This window comes from Phyllostomus discolor, chromosome 2 (assembly GCF_004126475.2).
Source record: "Phyllostomus discolor isolate MPI-MPIP mPhyDis1 chromosome 2, mPhyDis1.pri.v3, whole genome shotgun sequence".
In the NCBI taxonomy this organism is placed as follows: Eukaryota; Metazoa; Chordata; class Mammalia; order Chiroptera; family Phyllostomidae; genus Phyllostomus; species Phyllostomus discolor.
The window spans coordinates 79,557,047-79,583,449 of NC_040904.2; the positions used below are offsets into that span (position 1 = coordinate 79,557,047).

At 37.5% G+C, this 26,403-nt stretch overlaps 1 protein-coding gene across 2 annotated transcripts; it reads right to left on the reverse strand.

The window, feature by feature from the left end:
- Positions 1 to 1,369: 1,369 nt before the first annotated feature.
- On the reverse strand, positions 1,370 to 16,401 carry LOC114489568 (PEST proteolytic signal containing nuclear protein). Of its 2 annotated transcripts, none has more exons than XR_003683869.1 (5): positions 16,276 to 16,371; positions 13,180 to 13,342; positions 9,345 to 9,419; positions 4,440 to 4,495; positions 1,370 to 3,191 (listed from the first exon to the last, which is right to left on the reverse strand). XR_003683869.1 is itself a non-coding variant. In XM_028503523.2 (5 exons), the coding sequence occupies exons 1-5, from the start codon at positions 16,337 to 16,339 to the stop codon at positions 3,065 to 3,067; spliced, it is 537 nt and encodes a 178-aa protein (XP_028359324.1). In that variant the 5' UTR covers positions 16,340 to 16,401; the 3' UTR covers positions 1,370 to 3,064. The 2 variants fall into 2 exon arrangements, 1 of the variants encoding a protein (XP_028359324.1); XM_028503523.2 differs by having other exon boundaries at positions 13,180 to 13,394; positions 16,276 to 16,401.
- Between the last annotated feature and the right edge of the window lie 10,002 nt (positions 16,402 to 26,403).

Genomic DNA, 26,403 nt, shown 5'->3' on the forward strand with positions numbered 1-26,403 from the left:
GTAGAAATGGGTTATAACCTATAGAATAACGTAAGAATTAGTTGGGCCCACTATCAAAAAAGTAACTGAACAAAGGACAGGGAAGAACGCTTTAAAAAAAAAAATCCTCGCCCAAAAATGTTTATTGATTTCAGAGACGAAGGGGGAGAAAGAAAAACAAACAGAGGGAGGAAGGATCACCAATCAGTTGCCTTCCATACACACCTGCAACAAGGAATCAAACCCACAACCCTGGTGTATGGGTACAACTCGAATCAACTGAGCTACCTGGCCAGGGCAGAAGAAAACTTCCCAGTAGAATTTCAACTACTAAAAATGGAAGAAATGAATGAAATAGAAAACTCACCATTTGGTAAAATAGTACACTAATAACAATTGTTTCAAGAAAGAACCAAGGGGAGGTGTGTAGTGGCATGAATACCTGCCAATCAATGGGCAAAAGTATGATGAGAAATAGGATAGTTACATAGTCCCAAGAATTTTCCCAAGATACTTAATTGTAAACCCCAATAAAAAATCTTTTACCAATAATTGGCCTATATCTTTCAAAAAGTCTAAGGTCATAAAAAACAAACCCTGAAGAAATGTCCCAAATTAAATCAGCAAAGAGAGAAGACATACAATGTGTGATAACGAAGTGGATCTTTGACTAGGGAGATATTAGTGGAGCAAATGGTGAAATCTGAGTAAGGTCTATAGAACAATATAAGATAATATACTAGATAAAAGTATTATAATAATATTAATTCTCTGATTTGGACAATTGTCCTATAAGACATTAACATTTGGAGAACATGGAAATATCTTACAGTATTTTTGCAACATGCTTTTCACATCTGAACTTTCTTCAAAATGAATTTTTAAAAATTTAAAAAGTATTGGGACTTGAGCACAAAAGTCACGTTAACAATCTTTCCACAGTATGTCAAGCTAACCTTGATCATTAAAGGAAAAAAAAACCACTTAAAACTCATAGCCTTCATTTATAATTAGTCAAACTAGATATGAATCTTAATTCTAAAATGTAGCTCAATCGTCTCATTTACTAAGACCTGATCTATTGGGCAACAGCATTATAAACATTAAGAAAATATATAGAGCTAATGGATGGCAGACACCTGTAAGAAAATACCTTCTAACACCTAGATATGCCTTGGCAGGATTTTCTACAGCACAGGGCAGACAACATTTTGGCAGGAGAGGAGAAGGATGCTACAGAACTAAATGCTAAATTAGAGTCCACTAAATAATAATTTAGAACCTCTCAATAGCTTGGCAAGAGTAGTAACTGGAACATTTGTCTCATCTTTGTTAAACAAACAAACAAAAAATCCAGAACAATGAAGTGGAATAGAAAATAAGAACACTATTGAGTTCGACAAATTTATTGGTATTATAGTAAAGACATTCATCTCAGTTGTTTCTCTCTCCCATCTTGACCATAGGTTAATATTTTGTTTGAGTCAAGAAACAAATAAGCAGAGAGGGATGTTATTTTAACATAAACAATAAAATGGAAAAAAAAATAAAAGGTTTGCCTACATTAAAGCAAGTTAAATTCATGTTATCTTGATACCATTAAATCAAGTAAGTAAGAACTAATAGTTCTATATACATTTCCATTGTTTTACTTGGGGCTTATTCTATCGAATGAAAATGAACAAAGTGTTAGGAATATATACAGGCTGCTTCTCTGGAGTTACTACCTTTCAAAAGAGCTGAGTGAGTTGTTACCACCACTAAGACAGTCTGAAGCTGCCTACAAATTCACCATTGTAGAAATTTTCAAGAAAATCATTATACTGCATTTTTCTTTTATCTATGACTATGCCTTTAAAGATGCGTTTAATCATCACATTAAAAAATAATTCATATACAATACAAAAATACAAAAAAAACCCTACAACACATAGCTCTAACAAAGTATATGTGGTCAGTCCAAAAAATGTTTAAAGATGCATTTTCTTTCCTTCTCTTTTCAATATCTAAAATGTGCTTTTGAGAGGTCATTAGTTAATATGCACACACTTAAAGCATCGGATTGTATTAAATAAGAATTCCTGTAGTAAGTACAAATCAAATCGGATTTCACAAGTTAGTAACTTAAATGTTTTCACAAAGTTACCGAAAGTGCATCTTTCTCATTTTCCATCTTCATACAATGTCACTTTTATGCTATTTGTTACCTTTTAAAAAATAAAAACAGCCAAATATTTAAGTATTATGTACATTTAAAATTTTTGGTGGTGGTTCATATTTTAAAAGAAACAGCTTCCTATGACTTGCCTCAAGTCTGGTGGGAATGCTTACAGGAACTAAGCTAACAACAAAAACCAAGAGAAGCACATACAAAATACTGATTTCCTTTGGTAGCAAACGGTTGTTCTTTGAAGACTAATGAAGGCAGACAAGACCCATTAAGGTGAAGTGGGCTATATAGAATACTCAACAACTTACATAAAATTAAAAAAAAAATTAAAGAGCTAAGCTTCTGTATCCACTGATAGCAATGCAATATCTAGTATATGACTTGAAACAAAACAAATGCCCATTAGAAAAAAAAGCAGTATTTTAATTTTACTAATTTATTTTCAGTCAATACGCCAGTAACATTTTCCTCCCAATATGATACTCCCTCTCTATAAGGCTGTTCCTGGGAGCCAGAAAGTTTAGGTTAATAAGGGAGTTAAGTTAGAGAGTAATTACTTGCAGTTTAAACAGACAATAACTCTTTGCTTCCCTCTTAATGTGCTAATAGTTATGTCTAAAAAAATATGCAATTCTTAGAAAGGTACCATTTCTGATTTTTTTTAAATTATCTGTAACCTTTGGAAAGTAATCACATGAAACTACAAAATTAGCAAATGTCTTGAAATCTGTATATAAAACATAAATTACGTCTAATTTCAAACTCTCATTTATTAGTGTACCATTCAATCTTAAAAAAAAAAAAAAAAAAAAAAAAAAAGGCGGCTCCAAAGATAGTCTTATACCATTCTTTAAAAAGGAAACTGTTCCTTTTAACTTTACACCCACCCCACACCCCAATTTCAAAACATATCATTTAATTGTCTTGGTCATGGACATTTCCAAGATGAGATTTTATATTTCGCTCCCATAGCTTCTGGTTATCAGAAAACCCATGCTTTCCTTTATTAAAGGAGTTTGGTCCTGCTGATGTTGGTGTATCCCTGTGTTAAAAGAAAAGAAATTTATTTAAAATGTTATACAAAGCCTTTTGGGCCATGTTTTTAATTCATTCAAAATACATTTGTTTAGCACTCACTATAAAAATAGGCTGAACATCAGAAGGCCCTACAAAGGTTTTTAAACATATACCTTCCATAGAGCCTGTCCTAAAATTTCAGATTCAGTAGGCCTGAGGACCAGGTAAATCTATAGTTTTGTTTTGTTTGTTTAGCCAGGGGAGGGAGGGAGAAAGAGGAAAAGAATGCGCTCAACCAGGTACCAAACCCGCAACTTAGGCATGTGCCCTGATCAAGAATCAAAACTATGACCTTTCACTTTGTGGGTTGATGACCAACCAAATAAGCCAAACTGGTCAGGGCTAAATCTGTAGTTTTAACAAACTTTTAAGTTAATTCTGATATACAGCTAAAGGTAGCAACCATTATAGTTCTTAAAACTCTTGCATGAAACCCATTAATAAGGTCATGAAATCAATTTACTGGCTTTCCATCAGCATTTATAAAAAAGTAAATAGAAGAAAATCAGGAAGATGTACCACACATAGAAAGCTTCAGGTCATTTTATGAACTCCGTATACTGAGTGTTTACATGGGGTTATAATGTCAGATGCATTTCTTAGGTCTCAGTATGAAAGGAAGGTACGTGGACTGTTCCCATTTGAATCAGAGACCGAAAATCTGAAGACTGATGCCTGTTTATGGACTTTGCAATTAGTTCTTTGGAAGTGTACACATTAGGTAGAAATGGGGATATAATATGGGCTGCTTTAAAGCTAAGCTTTCTTACTAGCCTGTAAATTATCCATTTATGCATACCAAGACAGGAAACTGAACATCACAGTTAAATTGAAAGTAATGTTATTTCCATGACAAAAGAAATAATCAAAGAAAATTAAAATACTCTTTTTTTGGTATTTGACATCTAAGTTACCAAGGGAAAAAAGGGCATTTATGATCAAGATCAAGTGGTGAGAATATGAAATGAAAGCCATTTATTTTCATACCAGAAAAAATTTTAACTGAAATTTTAAATCAGCAACATTTCTCATAGCTACTTATTATTTGAAAAAGAATATATAGATTTCATGTATCTGAAAAGAAATAGCATTAAATTGTTATTTCTTTTGCCTAAATATGGAAGAAAAGCCTGAACACTAAAAGATTATGTGTAATTCATTCTTGCTCTTAATTTACCACCATTTTCTACAATATTCATGAAAAAAAATATACCTTCCAATATTCTTCATCCTCATCTTTGCTTCTGGAGGCATCTCCTCTGGTTCGCTCTACAGATGGGGAAAAGAAGGAAATAAATAGAGATGAATGACTGCATGTAGATTTATTAAATTCACTTAATTACTAACATGCTAAATTTTATATCTAAGTCATTTAGCATTTTCAATACTGTAAATTTTGGTAAAAGGAGAAAATTATCTTAACTACATTCTTAAAAGAAATACACATCTTCTAGAGTGCTGGATTTGCATTAAAACTTTTGGTAGGAACTAGATATCCTAGCACTAAAACCATTTGTTTATTACAGGCTACACATTGTGTTAAATGCTTTAATATGCACAGTCTTGCCCTGCCTGGGTGTGCTCAGTGGGTTGGGCATCACCCAGCAGGCCAAAGGGTCTCCAGTTAACCCTAGCCAGGGCACATGCTTGGGTTGCAGCCCAATTGGGGGCATGCAAGGGGCAACCAGCAAGAGGCAACCAATCAATGTTTCTCTCCATCCCTTCTTCTCTCTCTAAAATAAATAAATAATCTTAAAAAATATGCAATCTTTTAAAACCCTAACAATCCTATATGGTACATATGATTATCACCATTACCACTTTGTGTGAGACAAACAAGGTTAATTTGTCCATATGTTTTTATGTATAAATGTTGCTGCTGAGCTAAATATCCTTTTTTTCTTACAAAGGGTGTCATTAAGATCCAGCTTAAAGGGGTTTCTACTGGTCAAATCTGGACAATTTGAGCATGATAGCCTACTGAATAAAGAAAGAATCCACGAGTCCACACTTATATAAATAAAGGGAAGCTTTTCTTTACAATAAGAGACAAACATAATCACTGACTCCAGCAAGAAGCACCAGTGGATGTTAATACTCAAGAGTAAATTGTGCTGGCCTGGTGGTTCAGTTGGTTCAAGGGTCAACTTGATACACCAAGGTTTGGGGTTTGATCCCTTGTCAGGGCACATACAAGAATCAACCAATGAATGCAGGAGGAAGTGTAACAATGTTTCTTTCTTTCACTCTCTCAAATCAATAAAGAAAAATAAATAAAATGTGATTAAAAGAGTAAATGTTTAAGAAATTATGTATTTTCACATTTCCTCAACCCATATCTCCAATAAGATAATTTTTAATTAGAAAAAGCAAAATAGTAATTTGGCAGTAGAGAAATCTAGCAGACATTGCGTTAACCAAATAATCGAAGTTAACACTGCCTGTAATAGGACACTGACAACATGTGCTCCCTGATGTGATTGATGTGTTGAGAACTTGGCATCATTTCTGTGGTGGTCTGGCTACAAGAAATGTAAACCTAATCATGAGAAAATACCAGACAAATCCAAACTGAGGGACATTCTACAAAATGCCATGAAATACACAGAAAGACACAGGGACTGTCTAAATCAAAGGAAACTAAAGAGATACAATTAAAAAAAAACTTTTTAAATTTAAAAATGAATTAAATGAATACCCTCTTTCTTCAATATATTTTAAGTTCAAATATAATGCCTGCTTGAGTGTGGTTCATAGGGTATGTGAATGTCTTGCACAAGATGGATAGCAGTTTGAACATTTCACCTAAAATGTCATATGGTATGCTTGAGTGTGATTGTTATGTTACAGAATTACTTACGATTTTGTAATAAAAGATTTTATAATTAAAAATGGACATTATTTGTGCTGGAAAGCACAAAAGGAAATAACCTTGTTATTTCCAAGGTTACTTAACCATGTTCTATAGAAAAAGAACCAAAGATTTTATTTATTGAGTTTAGAGAGAGAGAGAGGAAGAGAGGGAGCAAGGGAGTGAGAGAGAGAGAGAGAAAGAGGAAAAGAAACATGATTTGTTTTTCCAATGCTTTTCCTTTAACACATTGGCTGCTGCTACTGTATGTGCCTGGACCAGGGATCGAACCCTCAACGCTGGCGTATCTGGATGATACTCCAACCGAGCTACTCTGCCAGGGCCAGATAAAGATTTTAGGTACACAGATCCTTTCATCTAAGAGACAAGTTTATCCTTTCCTATCATTACCAACCTATAACAGAAAGAATGTTGCCTGAACCTTTCCAAAATTTCTTTAAAAAAGTATTTAGGCCCTGGCCAGATGGCACAGTTGGTTGGAGCACTGTCCAGGTTATGGATTTGACTCCCAGTCAAGGCATGTACAGGTAGGAGACAACTGATCAATGTTTCTCTCTGTTTCAAAATCATTTAGAAAAAATCCTCAGGTGAGGACAAAAATAAAATTTAAGTATTTAGGGCCCTGGCTGGGTAGCTCAGTTGGTTAGAGCATAGACTTGATAGGCCAAGGTTGCAGATATGATCCTGATCAGGGCACACACAGAAATCAACCAATGAATACATAAAAAAGTAGAACAACAAATCAATGTTTCTCTCTAAAATCAATAAATAAAAATGTTTTTTAAAAAAGTATTTAGGGAAAGCAGTAAGAGATGATGTGAAGAACAGAGGACTAAAAACCAGAAGACCTATATAGTTCAACATTTATGTGCATCAGCACCTACTTATGCATAGTTTACTTAAATTAATTTCTCCATTTGCAAAATAGAAATAACTACACGACACGATTCAAAGGGATAAAAAAAAAAAGGTAAGTGAAAATATATCCCAACTGTGAGACATTCAAAATAAGTCACTACTATTATGTAGTGCTTGTTGGGAACCGCCCTGCCTGGTATCAGAAGCTGTAACCCCCACCAAGGCTAAGGCTGAGGGAGTGACCTTGGACTGTAAGCCACTAAGGAGACAAAAGCTTATCTCCCTGGTAGGAGCGCTGCTTCTGCGTCTCATCCATTAACTGCTCCCGAATGCTTGGTCGGTTAGCCAATGTTGGGTAAGATTCCCCAAGGGGGGGGAACAACCAAGACAGGCACAATCACGTGGGAGGCTCCCAAGGAAGGAATTTGGGGGGGTACAGCAAAAGAGGGTGATGGACCCTCACCCCTCAGCTTTGACAAAGCCTGAGTCCTCATTCTGCCTGCAAGAAGTCTCCTAATCTCTTGGCTGCCTTACTTTCCCTGCCTGATTTAAGCCTGAAACAATGACAGAGGGTGGTGAAGCCCTGTGCTGGAAAGGGCAGGTTCCCAGGCTATCAGGCCTAAAAAAGAATATGTAAAATCCCGTGAAACCTGCTTTGTTTAGAATGCTCTCAATTAAATGATAAGGGTCCAAACAAGAAGTGAGTTTCTTCCTTAAAGTTTTACAGCTCTTTAGCTTTCTGACCCTCACTCAAAATAGGCCCTCAGGGTACTTTGTTATCTATTGTTTGATCCTTACTGCCTGACAATGATTAATGAGCTTTATCTGTATTCCTGTACAAATGAACCCAATACAAGCTCACTGAGGAACAGGCTCCCCGCCCTTCTCCTTTGAGAGATCAGTCACCTTTCCCCCCCAAGCAGATCATGTCTTGGTAGACTTATTCTCATCTGTCGCAGCCAGGGGGGCCTGTGGGCAGAGCCCCCCTACAAGTGCTTACAATTTCTAGCCTCTATTTTTACACGTTCCCTTCTTCCTGTATTGTCCTTCCCTCATTCAATCTGTACATACCAAAATGCTACCTAAACTCTTAGAATGTTTGAGATGGCAGAAAACAGTAAATATTATTTAAGTTAGTACTTTTAAAACTTTTCTGGGGAGAAGCAGTGCAATGAAATGTTTTTTCCTCAACAAAATCTTGCTTGGGTTCCCAATTATCAAACAGATAAAAAGAATCACTGTAAGTAAATCACGGGCAGAAGACCAAAGCCCTGATTGTTAGGCATCATCCTCTTCTACCACAGCAGCTCCTGAGACATTTCCAGAGAACCCTAAGACTCTGAAAAATAGTTTAAAAATCTATGCTCTAAATTGAGCCCTCATTTCAGTTATAACTAAGGCTCCAAAAAGGTGAAGTGGTTTATTCACAGGCTTTCTACTTGTTGAAAACTGGACAAACAGGTAAAGAATCCAGGTCTCCCCGACTGCCAGTCTGGTGGTCTTTCCATGCTGCTGCATCTAATTACCTGTCCTCTCTTCTTTCCCTGAATTTCAACATCACTTCATCTCCAGGTACTTTTGATTTTTATTTTGTACTATTTTATGTGTAAGTCTCTGCTCTGGAAGACTGAGTTCCTAGAGGAATATATATGATTTATCTTTGCAACCTCACTGTGTCTAGCATATAGAAAGCACTAAAATGTGTAGAATAAGTCAATGGCCAAAGGAGAATACAGTGATCACCAGTTATTCTTTCTTTACCTGTTGATCTGGGCTCCAATCACTTCACATTTATCCTTGCCCAAAACTCCTCTACAAAAATTTCTAGTCCAGTCAAATGCAGCTGTTTAGTATTTACCACTTGTGATTTGAAAACTGATATCTTAGCTTACAGAAGTATTCCTTGGTTTGTCAAAACCCTACATGCCTCAGTGCCCAACTCGTATTTCTTCTTACATATTCTTCTCAATCACCTCACAGTGTTTGTGCTCCTCTGAATGTATAATTCTTATCCATCTTTCTTTTGGGAGCAATTATTCATGTACCCAGTAATACTTAAGACTTCAAATATAAAAATTATTAAAAACAGTAATATTCAATTTTTCTTTTTTGGGGTATTACATGCTTTCTAGTACACACATATATTGATATTTCATAATAAGCATTTATTGACTTGGTTCCTAAGTTCCTTGCGCCAGAACTGACAATATTTTTAAAAAATCCTACAATAAACAGAAATATGCAGGTTCTGCAGATGTCTCTCACACACACTATTCAGAGTTGAAAAGGAAATTCACTGGTATCATTAATACAACTTATAATTTGCCACTAAATTCTTCCTTAAAGAAGTGGTTAAAGTAAAATAACCAAAACTAGGTGTCAACTTACATCTTCATCTTCATTAAAAGCTGCTGCTACTGAAAGGGTTTTTGGAGCAAGAGTTGGAACAGTTTCTTTAGGTTTCTGAAGAAAAAACACATTAAAGAGTTAAGACATAACATTTATACAGGGTTGTTTAATGATATAAATAATTTATCTTCAAACATTCAACTTTATGTTTTCACAGAAATAGTAAGCAACTCAGAACTTTACACAGATTCAGTCTTTCTTTTTGAAAATGTTGAGTTATTAGTGGCTAGGTTTTACTTTATTGTTCATTTTTTTCTTCCTATAAGATTTCCTAGGTAGGACATATAATTTAGTATCATTTAGCCAAGGGGCACCTAGTAGAGGTAAGAGAAAATTATTAGTAATTCTTACCCATAGTAAAATTAAGTAGTGTGTCTAGGGAACATAAAAGACACCAAGACTCCTCTTTCTGCTAGCTAGCTTTCTGCACTATGGCCTATAGAAATGCTTCATTCACACCATCTCTTCTATCTAAACCTAAGTTTTTGAAGTAATTGTCTTCATTATTTCCAATCCTTTCACCACCCATTCAGTCTTCAACCCACTGTAATCTGGCTTCCTTCACCATTCTCCAGGATTGCTCACTGGGTTAGAATGAGGTGACCCCGATTCTGTAGTCACCAATGACTAGTGTGCTATATTCAAGTCTAATGACCAGTTCCTTTTTGAAAACACCCCTACCTTTGAAATTTTTTTATTGGTTATTTTCCTAATTCTGATATTTTCTCTCTATCCCTCCTGTTCTCCCTCAAATGACAGATACACATAATTCTGTCCTTAGTGACCTTTCCTTCTCTTTGCCTCCACGGTCAACTTCATTCATTCTCAAAGTTTTAAATAGTTTAAACTACCAAAGCTTGTATCTAGTCTCAAATAGGATGTCATCTGGAGAATGGACACCGCCACTTAGAGCTGCCGTGGGTATTTCAGATTCAGTGTTTTTAAGTACCAAAGCCAGAAAATCTTTTCCTCAACTTGCATGTTATATTGTAAGGGCCTGCTGATAATGATTTACCATCTGTTTTCTCTCTCTAATCCTCTGTACTGAGTGACCTATACCCAGAGGGGGCCCTAAAAAACCCAGAATTTATTTATAAGAAAATTGTGCATTTATTCTCACATGTTAAACCTCAGTCACTGTCAAAGTACTCTCCATTTGATGCAATACACCTACAGAGGCATTTTTCCACTGCTCAGTTTTTGAAATCATCTATTTTGATGACTTTTAGTGCTTCTGCCATTTTTTTGTTTTACCTCTTCCACATCAGCAAAATGTTTCCCTCTGAAGACTCTTTTCAGCCAGGGAAACGAAAGTGGCTGGAGTGAGATCAGGTGAATAGGGAGGGTGAGGCACAGAGGGTCATGCCATTTTTGGTGAAAAATTGCTGGACACACAGCTTGGTGTGGGCTGTGCTCCTAAATCACCCATTGTGAAGTGGGCAAATGTGTTGAAAGAATCTTAAAAAAAAAAAAAAAAAAGTCACTGAAAATGAATGCAGCCTCTCATAGCAACACCAGATGGTACACTGATACAGATGGGTTTCGAGAACACTCAACTAGCCAGGGAAGCCTGTACTACACAAGGGGCCTGCCTTCCACAAGATTATTCTGGTGTTTTGGGGGTCCCCCGGTACAGTGAAATTTCTAAAATGCAAATTCATTTAAGGGTCCAAATCCATTCAAGACTCCTTATAATGTGCTACAGCTTTGCTAGAATCTAAAGAATGAAAACAAACTATATTTATCAAAATACAAGCTCTTTATGATTTGGTCCTAAGGTCTCATTTTGGGGGCTTTCATTTGCCTTCCAAACACCTTCTAAGTACAATTTCCTAAATGTACCATGTGGCTTCATATTTAAAAGCTGCCTTTGCATGAAATTCCCTTTATCTAAAATGTCCTTTTGCCTTCTGTCTACACTTAAGATCAACTTAGACATCTCATTAGTGAAATCTCTGTGACTTGCTGAAACAAAATTAACCATCCCTTCTTCTATAATATAAATACTTTTTATAAACAATGTTTCTGAAGGAATAAAAAAAAGGTTAATTTGGAGATTATGCATAGTGGTTCTAGAAACACCCTATAATCTTTTAAAGAAGTCATGTATTAGTTGTAGATAAAACCTAAGACAGTATTTGTTGGCTGAATCAACTATGCCATATAATCAAAAGAAACAATTCCAATTATTTTTTATACCCTATACTTCAACTCCCCTAAGAAAATTATGTTACATTATTGTTTGTTTTCTAAAAACAGGTTTTTGTTTTCCAAAAAGTAAAAGTTTTACTGAATAGGTTTTTTCAAATATAACCATTCCATCTAATATGATTAGCAATTACTAAATCATGTGAATGATTTAGAAACACTAGGAATTTGGTGTCTGGTTTAGAGGGTGTGTTGAACCATAGTAAAATTTATTATCAAGGGTAACACCTGTATAAGAAGTGTATGTGAGAATGCATGTTCAATCACAATAAAAATAGATATATATTTATGCAGGTAAGTCTATGCAACTTTTTAAAAAAACCCAGATTAAACAAAAAGAATCAGTTCAGGTAAGGAGACTTGTCTTAAGTAATGAAATCACAGACTGAACGTCTTTTATTCATAATGAACTTTTTAAAGAAAAAGAAAAAGGCAAAACAGCAAAGGGTGGGAGCAGAGGTTCTGAAGAATAGTAGCTCTTTTAAAACAAGCAGTGTGGCTCAAACTTATAGTAGAAACTTGATCCGTATCATATTTTAAAGATCTTTGAATGAACTACCAATGCAGAAAAAAGGTGTATGCATTTAGCACCTGAGCATTAATTTTTAATAGAATATGAATAAACAATGAAAGGCAATTGTAAGATTTTTCACCTTATACAAGAATGTAACCTTTTTCTAAAACCAATAGCAATCAGTGTAACTTTTTTCCTTAGAGAAGAGATCTGTTTGGATGAACCACATAAAATAATCAGAAATAGTCCAATTTCTAAACTAGTGTGCTTCAATCTAATATTTCAAATACTTTCCAGATAATCCATAATTCGTAAGTATTAATTCATGGTTTATAATATATATTAAAACAAGGGATCCAAAGTAATCTGTAAGGAACTAGTGTTACAGGATATGAGTGTCATGTGTGAGATAGGAAGCTTTTCTTATCAAGGAATACTTTATTAATAGTAACCTTTTAAGATAAAATAACTGATTTCTAGAGATATTTTTAAACAAATTTTTTTTTTAAGATTTTACTTATTTATTTTTAGAGAGGGAAGGGAGGGGGGGAGAGAGAGAGAGAGAGAGAGAGAGAGAGAGAGAGGGGGAGAGAGAGAGAGAGAAAGAGAGGGGGAGAGAGAGAGAGAGAAACATTAATGTGCGGTTGCTGGGGGTTATGGCCTGCAACCCTGGAATGTACCCTGGCTGGGAATTGAACCTGGGACACTTTGGTTCCCAGCCCACACTCAATCCACTGAGCTACGCCAGCCAGGGCTGAGATATTTTTTAATATTAGAATTGAACGATATGAAAAATAAGCTGAAATTCTTTCCGAAAATGTTTTAGAGGTTTTGCTCAACTTAGAAAAACTCTAAGCTGTTAATTTATAAATCATATAATCCCTGTAACAGTTATTCCTTCTTATATTCTAAACCTTTAAAAAAATAACTTTTATTGAGATATAATTTGTCTACATTTTTATTAAACACAAAGCTAATCGACTCCTTAAATATGTACATATAAGTCCATGTACCTTTTTATACTTAAGTTACTGAAACCAGTAAAAGTAGATTTAAAATAAATCTATAAATCTATATAAAATAACAACTCACACTTGATCCAAGTTTGATGGATATGGCTGAGGCTTTCTTTGTCGTCTGACTACCTATGGCAAATCCAAACTTGGAGACCTTTGTAGGCTTTGTTGGGAGGTCTGCAGCTTCTTCTTCAGCTGATCGCTTCTCAGCGCTGCGACTGGAACTTTCCCCTCCATTACTGGAAGAAACAGTCTTAGTTTTCACAGGTTTTTCTGCTTCTTCTTCAGGTCCTGGTGAAGTCGAAACAACTTACCAAGATGAGCTATTTTTACTGAGCAGATTGATGGGAGCAGCAACCTCAAAAAGCATCATTTATAAGGAAGATACCTCTGCAGTTGTCACCTACTGACCCAACAGTCTCTTCCACTGTTTGTTAGAGTATACAGCAGGAACTGAGATTGTGTGGCAGTAGAAGAGGCTCCCATGAATTAACTAGCATAAAATACAGAGCAATTTAAAATTATAAACATAGAGTTCACAAAAAATAAAGACCCTTCAGCTAAACACTGTAAGTTGTACAATAATCTAGTTATTTGTGAGATTTTGCTTTTTAGAAATTAAGGTCTGTAAATTGTTCTACACAATCTAGTTTGTTAGCAATTAGTCACATCACAGGATAATACATTTGACTAATAAATTCTAATATTCTTCAGTAATGTACTATTAGTTATACAAAGTACCTAGTTACAAACAGCCCATTATAACCTGAACTGCATTGTTAATAAAGCCTGGAGTAATGTTTCTGAGTGACATGTTCCTCATGTACATCTCACACAAAACTAACATTTTAAATATATTTAATGAGATGTTTTGTATTTTGGGACTGTGGAAAACAAAATTTTGGATAACCATAGATTTTTAAAAATTTTTAGCACTTATTTTTGAAAATGTTTGTGACATATTTTAAAGGATGAATAAGCATGTGGTCAGTTTTTAAAAAATAAATCACAAATCAATTTATAATAACACATGAATAGTTATATCAAATAACTATATTATTTACCAAGGAATGTTTTAATAAAAGGGATTTTATCTAGTTTAAATTCATTCTGAACAAAATATGTAGATTAACTAGTATGAAATCATATACACATTGTACAAGCATTTTGCCTCCTCCCCAACAGTGAGCAGCTGGGGAGAGGAGAGCCTTGGAGCACCAAGGTATCTTACTTTGAAAAATACTCCCTAATAAGAAAGTTTAGGAGTACCCTTCATGACCCATTTACACACTGGTAGCTTCTTCATCTGAAAAAAAGGGTACACAGCAACCTAATAGGACTGATACGCAGCTTCAATGAGAGTATATTCAAGACCCTCCTAGTGTCTGGAATAATAAACGTCCATTTCATTAAAGTAGATCTTAGATAAGTTAAAATATCCTGAAATGGCCATGATTATGATATGAATAATTCTTTTCTAAAACTTCTGTTTATTTAAAGAAGCTACACAGAAATTTAGCCAAAGGGACAAAAAACAAAAAAAATCTACCTAAGGCTGCCTCACCCTTAGCATTATCTCTCCTCTTTAAGATAAGAGCAGGTGGTTCGAGTAAGTAGCTTCTCTTTGTAACATAAGTTCATAAGTTATCTTATAAAAATACTTATACTTTCAATTTACTAAACTATTCAACAGAAATTAAAAATCACAGTATTTTCTAAATAAGCACTTAAGACAAACTTCATAGTGTATCAAAATAGTGCCTACTGGCCACAAAATTATCAATTTACTGGTACTTACTCTAAGTCACCTACAAGGAGACTATTCATACTAGAGTAAATTATCCCTAACTGAAAGGGTGGTAGATAAATTATAATGGAATTATGCTAATACTTAAAAGTACATTTTGACAGCACCTTAAATGCACTTCCTATACTCTCAGTTAAGACAGTTTAAAAGCCAGATAAGATTCTTTAGGCTACCGATTTTAGTTCTTCCTCAAACAACTAATGTTTAATGTAATTTTACTCGACAATTTTCAAGGCAATATTTGAAGGAAAAAAAGTCCCTAGTGAGGTAGTAAAAAACTGGGGGCAAGTGGGGAGGGATGTAACTTTGACTCAACTAACAGCACTATACATATTAAAAAAAAAAAAAACAAAAAACTTCTGGGTCCAAAGTAACTGAACATTACACTCTTCTAAATTTTTGTTTCCAAGACAGTTCATGTTAAACATCATATGAATAGTTCTTCATAGTTGCCTCCAAATGCTATTAATGTTTTGTATTTGCTCATATTAAATACTTTCAGGGATAAGAACTTGAGGGAGTTACACAGTAGTACTTAAAACGTTCTAAAGATACTGTGATCAGCTCGCACGTGTTTAGTTGTCTTGTTACCACAAAGGGTGGCTGGAGATATTTCCTCAATGCACAAGACCCAAATTTACAGGGGTGGAGAAGACAAAATGAACACAGCCTGAATACAGAACAGTCACACTAGCTTATCTGGCCATCTGGCATGCAGAGGCGGCAACAGCCTAACTCAGAAAAGGTGGACACTTCAGAGAAAGGCAACAAAACCCTAACTCCAGACTCCGCAGCTTAAACCAGCCGGCAGACAAAGGTATTCATTCCTCTTTTCCTTCACCGCCTCAACCCATCCCGTTACAGGGTCAGTATTCGGCTTGAAAATAAAGGTAAGAGGCCAGGGTCGTCCATCTCCTCAGCGAAAAGCAGCAGACTAACCCGTGGGTGTAATTGAGAGGCCGGCTCTGTCGGAAACTTGGCCTGCGGCCACTGATCGCTGACTCCCACTACGTGTGTGCGTGTTTGTGGTGATGTGCGTCTCCAGTGTGGCGGTGGCGGCCCCTGCACCGCCGCTCCGGGTCCCACCCTGAGTTCGGTTCCCCTTTCTGGTGCCCATCTCCCTTCTCCTCGGAAGCAGGGCCTCCGCTGGGATCAAGAGGTGATGAACAGTGGCCGACTAAGCCCGTCAGGGAGGCGATGTGGGGCAGGATCCCAGCGGGCCGCACCGGGCGTGCCCGGGGTTCATTTGGGCCCAGCACCTGGCCGGGTGAGTGCCAGATCCGCCCGTTCTTGCCCCACCCCGGGGAGCTCAAAGAAAAGGCCCAGAGCATCCCACTCAGCCCGCGACGCTGGGGTTGTGTTCACCTCCGGCGGCTCCAGTTCGCTGCGGCTTCTCAGGCCTCTCCTCTCCCGCCTTCCCGTCCGCCATTTTCCCCACCGCGGCCTCCCTGCAGCCACGCCAAGGACGTCACGGTACCGCCCAGTAACCACTGAGATGAGGAGCCGGCGGGCGAGGCGGCAGCCTAGAGCGGTCCTGGAGAGCGAAAAGAGGCCTTCGGAAACAGAACCGGATGTGATATCGGCGGCCAGCGACCTCTGAAGGAAGGGCGGGGAAGGTTTGGGCGGTCTCTGTGAGGACTGGCTAGGGTTTTTATTACTAGAGGTCTGTTAAGTTTTCCTGGTCTGGCGGATCTAGAGAAGTGAGAGGCGGTGGGAGTAGCACCCTGGAAACGCTGGTGGTATCGCGTAAGGTTTCTGCAGGTAGGGTGTAGTTGCAGCTTAAGCTAGCAGGCTCTTTCATTTTGGTGTTGCTGGATTGCATTGGCTACTCAAAGAAACGGAAAATGCAGGGCCGTATTTTTCGCTACTTAACAGGGAAATTAGAGTTCATTGGATGCCCTCTTGTGTTAAACATGATTTCGTCGACTCCCCAGAATAGTTGAATGCGAAATTATCCTCTTTTAATCATGAGTTGAGCCCAAAGAGTAATTTGTCCAAGGACAGGTAGCCAAGTGGTAAAACTACTTTTCCTAAAGGCTGCAAGTTCTGTATCAAGTTAAGAGAAGTTACCTTATGAAGGGAAGACTGCAGTAATTTCTGCTCTACTTAGAAATCTTTAGTGGAGCCCCAGTGTTCGCAGAATGAAGTCCAAGCATTATAGTGGGCCCCAGCCTAACTTTTCAGGCTCATCTTCCCCCTTTCTCTATATTATACTGCCCCCTTGCCATACAGGGTCAATTGCTTGCCTAAGGAACTGGAGTTTCTCGATTTGCCCTACAATGTACAGTGAGTATTACAGAAACAGATCTTAAGGAGTCAGAACTTGTGTTTTTTTAAAAAATATATATTTTTGCTCTGGCTGGCGTAGCTCAGTGGATTGAGCGCGGGCTGCGAACCAGTCATCGCAGGTTCGATTCCCAGTCAGGGCACATGCCTGGGTTGCAGGCCATAACCCCCAGCAACCACACATTGATGTCTCTCTCTGTCTCCCTCTTCCAACTCTAAAAATAAAGTAAATAAAATCTTTAAAAATATATATATATATATTATTGATTATGCTATTAGAGTTGTCACATTTTTTTCCTTCCCTTTATTCTCCTCCACCTTGCACGCCCCTTCCACCAGCATTCCCTATCCCCACCCCCACTTTAGTTCATGTCCATGGGTCATATAAATTCTTTGGCTTCTCCATTTCCCATACTATTCTTAACCTCCCCCTGTCTGTTTTGTACCTACCATTTATGCTTCTTATTCCCTGTACCTTTTTCCCCCATTCTCCCTCTTCACCCTCCCCACTGATGACCCTCCATGTGATCTTCATTTCTGTGATTCTGTTCCTGTTCTAGCTGTTTGCTTAGTTTGTTTTACTTTTTGTTTTAAGTTCAGTTGTTGATAGTTATGAGCTTGTTATCATTTTACTGTTCATATTTTTATCTTCTTTTTCTTAGATAAGTCCCTTTAACATTTCATATAATAAGGATTTGGTGATGATGAACTCCTTTAACTTGACCTTATCTGGGAGGCATTTTATCTGCCCTCCCATTCTAAATGATAGCTTTGCTGGATAGAGTCATCTTGGATGTAGGTCCTTGCCTTTCATGACTTGGAACACTTCTTTCCAGCCCCTTCTTGCCTCAAGATTTCTTTTGAGAAATCAGCTGATAGCCTTATGGGAACTCCTTTGTAGGTAACTGTCTCCTTTTCTCTTGCTGCTTTTAAGATTCTTGCTTTATCTTTAATTGTGGGCAATTTAATGATGATGTGCCTTGGTGTGTGCTTCCTTGGGTGCAATTTCTTTGGGACTTGCTGAGCTTCCTGAACTCCCTGGAAATCTATTTCCTTTGCTAGATTGGGGAAGTTCTCCATTATTTTTTCAAATAAGCTGACAATTTCTTGCTCTTCCTCTTTTCCTTCTGGTACCCCTATGACTGCATATTGGAATGTTTAAAGTTGTCCCAGAGGTTCCTAAGCCTCTCCTCATTTTTTTGAATTCTTGTTTCTTTATTCTGTTTTGGTTGAATGTTTATTTCTTCCTTCTGCTCCAAATCGTTGATTTGAGTCCCCATTTCCTTCCCTTCACTGTTGGTTCCCTATATATTTTTATTTCACTTTGCATAGCCTTCACTTTTTCTTCTATTTTGTGACCATACTCAACCACTTCTGTGAGCATCCTGATTACCTGTGTTTTGAACTTTGCATCTGATAGGCTGGCTGTCTTTTTATCACTTAGTTGTATTTTTTCTGGAGCTTTGATCTGTTTTTTCATGTGGGCCATATTGCTTTGTCTCGCACTCCTATTATGATGTAAGGGGCAGAGCTGTAGGTATTTGCCAGGGCAGGGCAACCCTCTTTGCTGTGTTGTGGGGCTGTAAGTAGGGAGGAGTCATAGAGGGATCAGTACCACTTGCTTGGCTCTTGGCCAGCTTCCTGTCACTTCCCCTGCTACCCACAAGCAAATTGAGCCCTTCTGGTGCTGATTCCTGGGTAGGTGGGTGTGTGTACGTTCTAGGACCCTGTGGGTCTCTCCAATGAACTCTCCTGTGATGCTGGGAGTCTCTCCTGCTGCCATAACCCCCATAGATTTTTACAGTCAGAGATTTTGAGTCTTTATTTCCCTGTGCTGGAACCTTGGGGTGTGTTATCTCTCTCACTCCCCAGTAGTTCCTCTTGGTCTATTTGCTTGCAAATGTGGGACCACCTGATCTGCCATCTGCTGCTGCCTTGCCTGCCAGGTCCTCCAGCCCAGTCCTCCAGCTGCCACCTTTCTGGGCATCCTGCCTGCCCCGGCTGTCCATCTCTGCCCCTCCTACCAGTCTGAATGAAAGTTTCTTCTTTAACTCCTTGGTTGTTGGACTTCCATACAGTTCGATTTTTCTGGCAGTTCTGTTTTGTTTTTGTTTTGTTTTTTTTAAATTTGTTGTTGGCCTTCTTTTGGTTGTGCAAGGAGACAATGTGTATCTACCTACGCTTCCATCTTGGCTGGAAATCAAGCTTGGGTTTGAATACCCTGGTCTGTCCTTTACTGGCTGATTAAATCTTAAGGTTTTCTTACCATTAACAGGACCTACATTTCCTTCTCTATAAAGTAGAAATAGTAATAGTATCTTCTTGAAGGATGGTCATAGGGATCAAGGAAGATAATTTCTATACACTGTTGTTTGGTCACTTTATACTCCCTTAGGTATGTGGTTTTATTTTGTTTTAAGTTGTCTTCCTATAAGGCTCAAAAGTGCTGCGAATGAAACCTAAAAAAGAAAAAAGAGAAAAGTTCTTTGACAACAAAGACCTTTCCACCCAAACAGAGATCATTAATTTTTTTTTCCTTCACAGCACTTTGTAATGTGCATTTCATAGGTGTTCAGAATGTGGATGGATGGCTCCTCAGGTTGCAAGTTCATAGAAAGGAGAATCAAAGTATGTCCCATGACAAAAGCAGGGGGGTTTGGTGGTGATACGGTGATTGTGTGATTTGAAGTTCCTGGCCCACAATTTATAACAGTATATATACATGTGCCCAGTAAAATATTTTACATAGAGCAGGTAATTAATTCATGTTTGTTTTATTTTTCCTAAGTGTGATCTTCATAAGTTATTTGATCTCACTTTTATCATTTTTTGAAGAAATAGAAACAGAAGGCTTTTTTATACGAAGTTGTATATTTTCATAGATGCCTGTATTTTTAATGAGGAAAATTAAGTTCAGAAAGGTCAGATATGATATCTAAGAACAGACTGAGTTTCATATACCACACTGTAGACCAGGAGTGTCCAATATGCGGTCTGCATGTAGCTCTGGGTGCTATGAATATGGCCCAACACAAAATTGTAAATTTACTTAAAATCTTTTTTCTTTTCTTTGCTCATCAGTTTTTGTTAGTGTTTGTGTATTTAGTGTGTGGCCCAAGACAATTCGTCTTCTTCCAGGGTGGCCCAGACATGCCAAAAGTTTGAACACCCTGGTAGACATTAAGAATAGACAATATTAATCCATTCACTTGTCAGTCCTCTATGAATTTCTACCTTGCTCACCCTTGTTTCCCCAGGACCTAGATTATATCTGTTTCAATAAATATTAATTGAAGAAATGAATGCAAGCTTCCAGTAACCTTGAACAAATGGGTTAGGGAATGAAAAGGCAGTGTACTACAAGGTAAAGAACAATAGCATTGCATCAGACAAAAATGAATTTAAATTCTAACTGCCATTTGCTAATTCTGTGAGTTTGAACTGATAAAACAATTTTAGAGGGAGGATTTCCAGTCAAAATGGTGGCATACATAAATATGCTTCAGCTCCTTGCACAACCACAGAAAGAATTACAATTAGACCTCAAAACAAATAACATCCAGACTTTCAAGTTAGAAAATCAAATTCTATGGAAGTCTGACAACCAAAGATTTAAAGAAGCCACCTTCATCCAGATGGGCAGGAGGGGCAGAGATGTGGAGATGGGCTAAGAGGCGTGGAGATATGGTGTGATGTGAGAAATGGTGGTGGCATAATGGGCAGTCCCACATTCACATGTGGTGGATAAAAATTGAGAAGGATACCTTGGCAGTGAGCTATCCCAGCTCCAGGCCAGACTATTCAGCCCAGGATTCCAGCACCAGGAAGATAAATCCCCATAACTTCTGGCTGTAAAAACCAGTGGGGGTTGGAGTGGCAGAAGAAACTGCCAGATTTTCAGGAGACCCTACTTAAAGGGCCTGAACAGACTTAGAACATATGCAGACCAACCCACTCTGGGATTCAGCACCAGGACAAAAGCTAGAAGGGCATCAGTCACATATGGGTAGTAAGTGAGGTGACTGTAAACAGGGTGAGTGCTGGGCAAACCTCCAGAAGTCAGGCAGCAGAATTTTCCCCTCTCCAAGCCCTCCTCTCCCACAGAACCATAAAGCAGTGAAGTGGATTGCCTCATCCTAGTGATTACCTAAGGCTTCACCCCACACAATTTACAAGTGCCTTTTCTATAATAGGCCACACTACTAAGACAGGGAGTCAAAGCAGCTCTACCTAGAATACAGAAACAAACACAGGGAGGCTGCCAAATTGAGTAGACAAAGAAGTATGGCCCAAATGAAAGAAGAAAACAAAACCTCAGAAAAAGAACTAAACAAAACAGAGATAACCAATGTATCAGACTCTAAGTTCAAAACACTGGTGATTAGGATGCTCAAAGAACTCATTGAGTATGTCAACAACATAAAAAAGACCCAGGAAGAAATGAAGGTTACACTAAGTGAAATAAGAAAAATCTACAGGGAACCAACAGTGGAGGGGATAAAGCCAGGATTCCAATTAACGACTTGGGACATAAGGAAGATATAAACATCCAACCAGAAAAGCAAGAACAAAAAAATTCAAAAAAATGAGGATACCATAAGGAATCTTTGTGACATCTCCAAATGTACTAACATCTGAATCATAGGGATGCCAGAAGGAAAAGAGGAAAAGCAAGAAATTGAAGACTTATTTGAAAAAATAATGAAAGAAAACTTCCCTAATTTGGTGAAGGAAATAGACATACAAGTCCAGAAAGTACAGAGTCCCTCAAACAAGTTGGACCCAAAGAGGACCACACCAAGACACATCGTAATTAAAACGTCAGAGGTTAAAGATAAAGAGAGAATCTTAAAAGCACCAAGAGGAAAACAGAGTTACCTATAGAGGAATTCCCATAAGACTCTCAGCTGATTTCTCAAAAGAAACTTTGCAGGAAAGAAGGGTTCAAAGTGATGAAAAGCAAGGATCTACAACCTAGATTATTCTATCCAGCAAAACTATCATTTAGAATGGAAGAGCAGGTAGAGTGATTCTCAGACAAGTTAAAGCTATAGGAGTTCATCATCACCAAACCATTACTATGTGAAATGTTAAAGAGATTTATTAAAGAAAGAGAAGATCTCAACTATGAACATTAAAGTGGCAACAAATTCACAACTATCAACAAATGAATCTAAAAAAACAAACTGCTTAAGCAAACAACAAGATCAGGAACAGAATCATCATAGATACGGAGATCATTTGGAAGGTTATTAGCTGGGAGAGGGAGGAGGGAGAATGGGGGAAAATGTACAGGGATTAAGAAGCATAATTGGTTGATACAAAATAGAGAGGTGTTAAAAATAGTATAGGAAATGGAGAAGCCAAAGAACTTATATACACAACCCATATACGTGAACTAATGGGGGGGGGGTTGCTGAAGGAAATGGGGGTTCAAGACAGAGGGGAGGAAAGGGGGATAGGCTGGGACAACTATAATAGCATAATTAGTAAAGTATATTAAACAACTTTACTGATTTTTAGGAAAGATTTTATTTATTTATTTTTAGAGGGGAAGGAAAGGAAAAAGGAAAAGAAACATCAATGTGTGGTTGTCTCTCGTGTGCTCCTGACAGGGGACCTTGCCCGTAAACCAGGCATGTGCTTAGACTGGGGATTGAATCCACGACCCTTTGGTTCAAAGGCCGGAACTCAATCCACTGAGCCACACCAGCCAGGGCTACTGATCAGGTTTTAACTATGAAATGTAATAATAGTTACAGTGTTACTGAGAAGATTGAGATAATACAGATAAAGTTTGTAATACAGTGCTTGGCTCCTAGTGGGCTGTTGCTTAATGGTAGCTATTGTTTGTAACCTCTAAAGAACTATTCAATTAATGGTTTAAACAGCTGGAAGGGACAGGAAATATGCACAATTATTATTTTAACTTAAATGTGTAATTTGTGAGGTGACTGCTATAATACCCAACATTTATTCATGCTTACTATATGCTAACCATAGTTTGCAAGTTTTTAACATGAAATCAAGTACATTTAAATAATCACAATGCTAAGAATTAAGTGTTACTATTACTTTCACTTTTATGGAAGAGGAAACTGGATCACTGAAAAGGTAAGAGGTGGAGCTGAACTTGAAATTCAGGTAGAGAGCTACAACAAAATCAGAAAAGAAGAGTAGGTAATCATGGTTTCACTAACCTTGAGTAGGTTCTTAATACAACCTTGTAATCCTCTTATATTTCCCTGTACCATTCTCAAATTTTAGTGTCCATCAGAATCATCAGAAAGGCTTGTTAAAACAGAGAGTTAAAACCCTGGTACCATAGCTTTTGATTCAGTAGATTCACTGGGAGGGAGCCCTCAGATTTGCATTTCTAACTAGTGTCCTAGCAATGTTGATGCTGCTGCTCTAGGGAGCATACTTTTGAGAACCACCAGCCCTAACTCACTCATTTTCCTAAACTATTTCACACTTCCTGCATGATCCAAAAACATCCAATATCTCCTTCCCTTCAACTGAATACTTTGCTTCTTATTTTCACTGAGAAAATAATGAGACAAATTCTATATATTCTCACCATATCTGTGGTGGTACCTGCATTGTACTTATATTTTCTGTCTTCTTTTCTGTTACGTATGCAGTAGATCCCATCTGCTTTGCTTATGCAAAGTCTTCACTCCATTGTTTCACTGGATTTTTCCACCAACAACAGTATACATGTGTGGCTTTGTAGTTCCGATCTACAAAACAACAAGACTCTTCTCTTGATCTCCTATCTCCCTCTAGTTCATTTCTTTCCCTCTTCCTATAGAAACTCTTTGAAAAGTTCATTTATACTTACTGTCTCCAATATCTTTGCTATTTGGTCACTAAGTACTCTGCTATCACCCTGGTCCAACCCACTATTATCTTTCACCTTTGTTATTGCAGTAGCATCCTAACCTGTCCTCTTTTTAGTGTCAACACAGTAGCCAAAGTGATCCTTTTAAAAGGAATCATTGGGACCACTGTAATAGAATAAACAATAAAAAATAAAGTCAAAGGAATCAGATTCATTCATCCAACGAATTTTAAGTGTTCATTATGTGCCAGGCACTGTGCCAGGCCTTGGGGATACAGCAGTGAATTAAAACAAAAACAAAAACAAAAAAACCCTCATGGAGCTTACAATCTAGTTATCCTATTTTTTTAAAAAAAGATTTTGTTTATTTTTAGAAAGGGGAAGGGAGGGAGAAAAGGAGAGAAAGATCAATATCACACATCTATTGGTTCCCTCGCATGTCCCATGTGCCCTGACCCAGAATCAAACCAGCAACCCTTTGGTTAGCAGGATGATGCCTAACCCACTGAGCCACATCAGTCAGGGCTAGTTACCCTGTTAACTCATCAGGAACATGTCACTTCTTTGTTCAAGATCATCTGATTTTCCCATCATTTTCAGAATAAAAACCAAAATCCTTACAATGGTCTAAGAGGCTTATGTGACAGACCCCTATAACTCTGATCTCATCTTCAGCTCTCTTTACCTACTCTGCTTCTGTCACTAGCATCCTTGTACCTTGAACCTTCTCAAAGAGCCATTGTAGTCATTCCTCACTTTAGTTGGAACTCTCTACCCCCACATCTCCATAGCTCACTCTTCTTTCCTTCAGATCTCTGCTCAAATATAAATTTTACCAGTGTATGCAAATTAGAAAAGAGATGCTCTCTTATTGGATGCAAATTTTTAAGCATATGATTTAAAGGCAGGTAGTGCCTTTGAATAAAGAAAATGGTGCTTCTTCCTTCTAGCAAACATGATCCTACACCAGACTGCACAGCTTGGAGAGGGTAGTATGGGTGCTGTTGTGCAGTGAACAACCTGCTTAGAAGGCAATTCCCAACCACCTTTTATAAAAAGTAATGCTGACCCATGCCAGTATTCCCTTTCTCTCTTAGACTTTTTATTTTTTTTTGCCTTAAACAACAAACATTTACCTCACAGTTCTAGAGGTGAAAAAGTTCAAGATTAAGGTGACAGTAAGGTCAAGTTCTTATGAGAGCTTTTTTCCTGGCATGAAAATGGTTGATTTCTTGTGTCCTCATACAGTGGGGGGTGGAGGGAGCGAGAGGGGAGTGGGGAGCGTGCTAAACTTAATATCATCACCATTTGACATTTTACATATTTATGTCTGCCTCTTCTCTGCCCAGAATTTAATATCCATGATAGCTGGGAATGCTTTGTTCATTACTGTATCACCAACATTTAAAACACTTCTGGGCACATAGCAGGTTCTCAATAAATATTTGCTAAATGAATAAATGAGCCAATGAGGAAGATAAGCTGCTGGAGTGGGGAAAATAAAACAACTGTGATATGGAAATGAAAGAGGGAGTTATACCATGTAAATGGCCACTGAATCTGGTGAGAAATGATAGAACTGATGTTAAAACACAAAGCAGATCACAGGGTTATCAAGCAGTGCTGTAGAGTTGTACTGTTCGGTGTGGCAGCCAGTAGCTACAATGTGACTATTAAGCACTTGAAATGCTTGCTTGAAGGATCTGGCTTAGATATAAAGTTCAACTGGGTAATATTGTAGGGATAATTGTAGTTGGTAAAGTCTTTTTTTTTTATTGTTCTAATTATTAAAAGCTGACAAGTTGGTAGCATGTTTGACAAGAGCAAGAGAATGAGAAATGGCATTACATAAAAACATGTCTGTAATAGGTAAGAAGCAAAGACAATTAAAATATAGGCAACAAAAGTGGGCTTCAGAGAGGAAGAATACTATAAATTAGTGGGTGTTTCAGATAGAAAAGCCATTACTTTCTACTTCGTGCCTGGGAAATTACACCCTCTAGTTTGGAGAAGCTGAAGCAGCATCTGAGGTTTTGTTAGTTCCAAATTCTGAAAAATTTGAAAAATTAAAATCAATATGAATTCAAACTGGATGAGGTTGCCATTGTGATTTATCTATGTAAGAGAAAAGCAGCCTTAGAAATCAATTACTACTTGGCTGTTTGAAAGAAAAATGGTCTTTGTTATTTTTAATTCTAGTGTTGCATTACTCAAATAACTGCACACTGTTACACAGAAATTGGAATGTGCTACTTAAAGGGACACAGTAACTTGTATACTACTTTGTGTACTACTACTAAAACTTCTATACATTCCAATGAAATTCCATTCCATTTTCAATGTATAGTCTGAATTTTTAAACT

Excerpts from the sequence above, each read along its gene's own strand:
- LOC114489568 (XM_028503523.2), bottom strand. The coding sequence starts at position 16,339 with ATGGCGGACGGGAAGGCGGGAGAGGAGAGGCCTGAGAAGCCGCAGCGA. Across the intron at positions 13,395-16,275 it reads GCGAACTGGAGCCGCCGGAG|GACCTGAAGAAGAAGCAGAA; the intron begins GTGAACACAACC and ends CGACTTCACCAG. Across the intron at positions 4,496-9,344 it reads CTTTTAATGAAGATGAAGAT|AGCGAACCAGAGGAGATGCC; the intron begins GTAAGTTGACAC and ends CCCCATCTGTAG.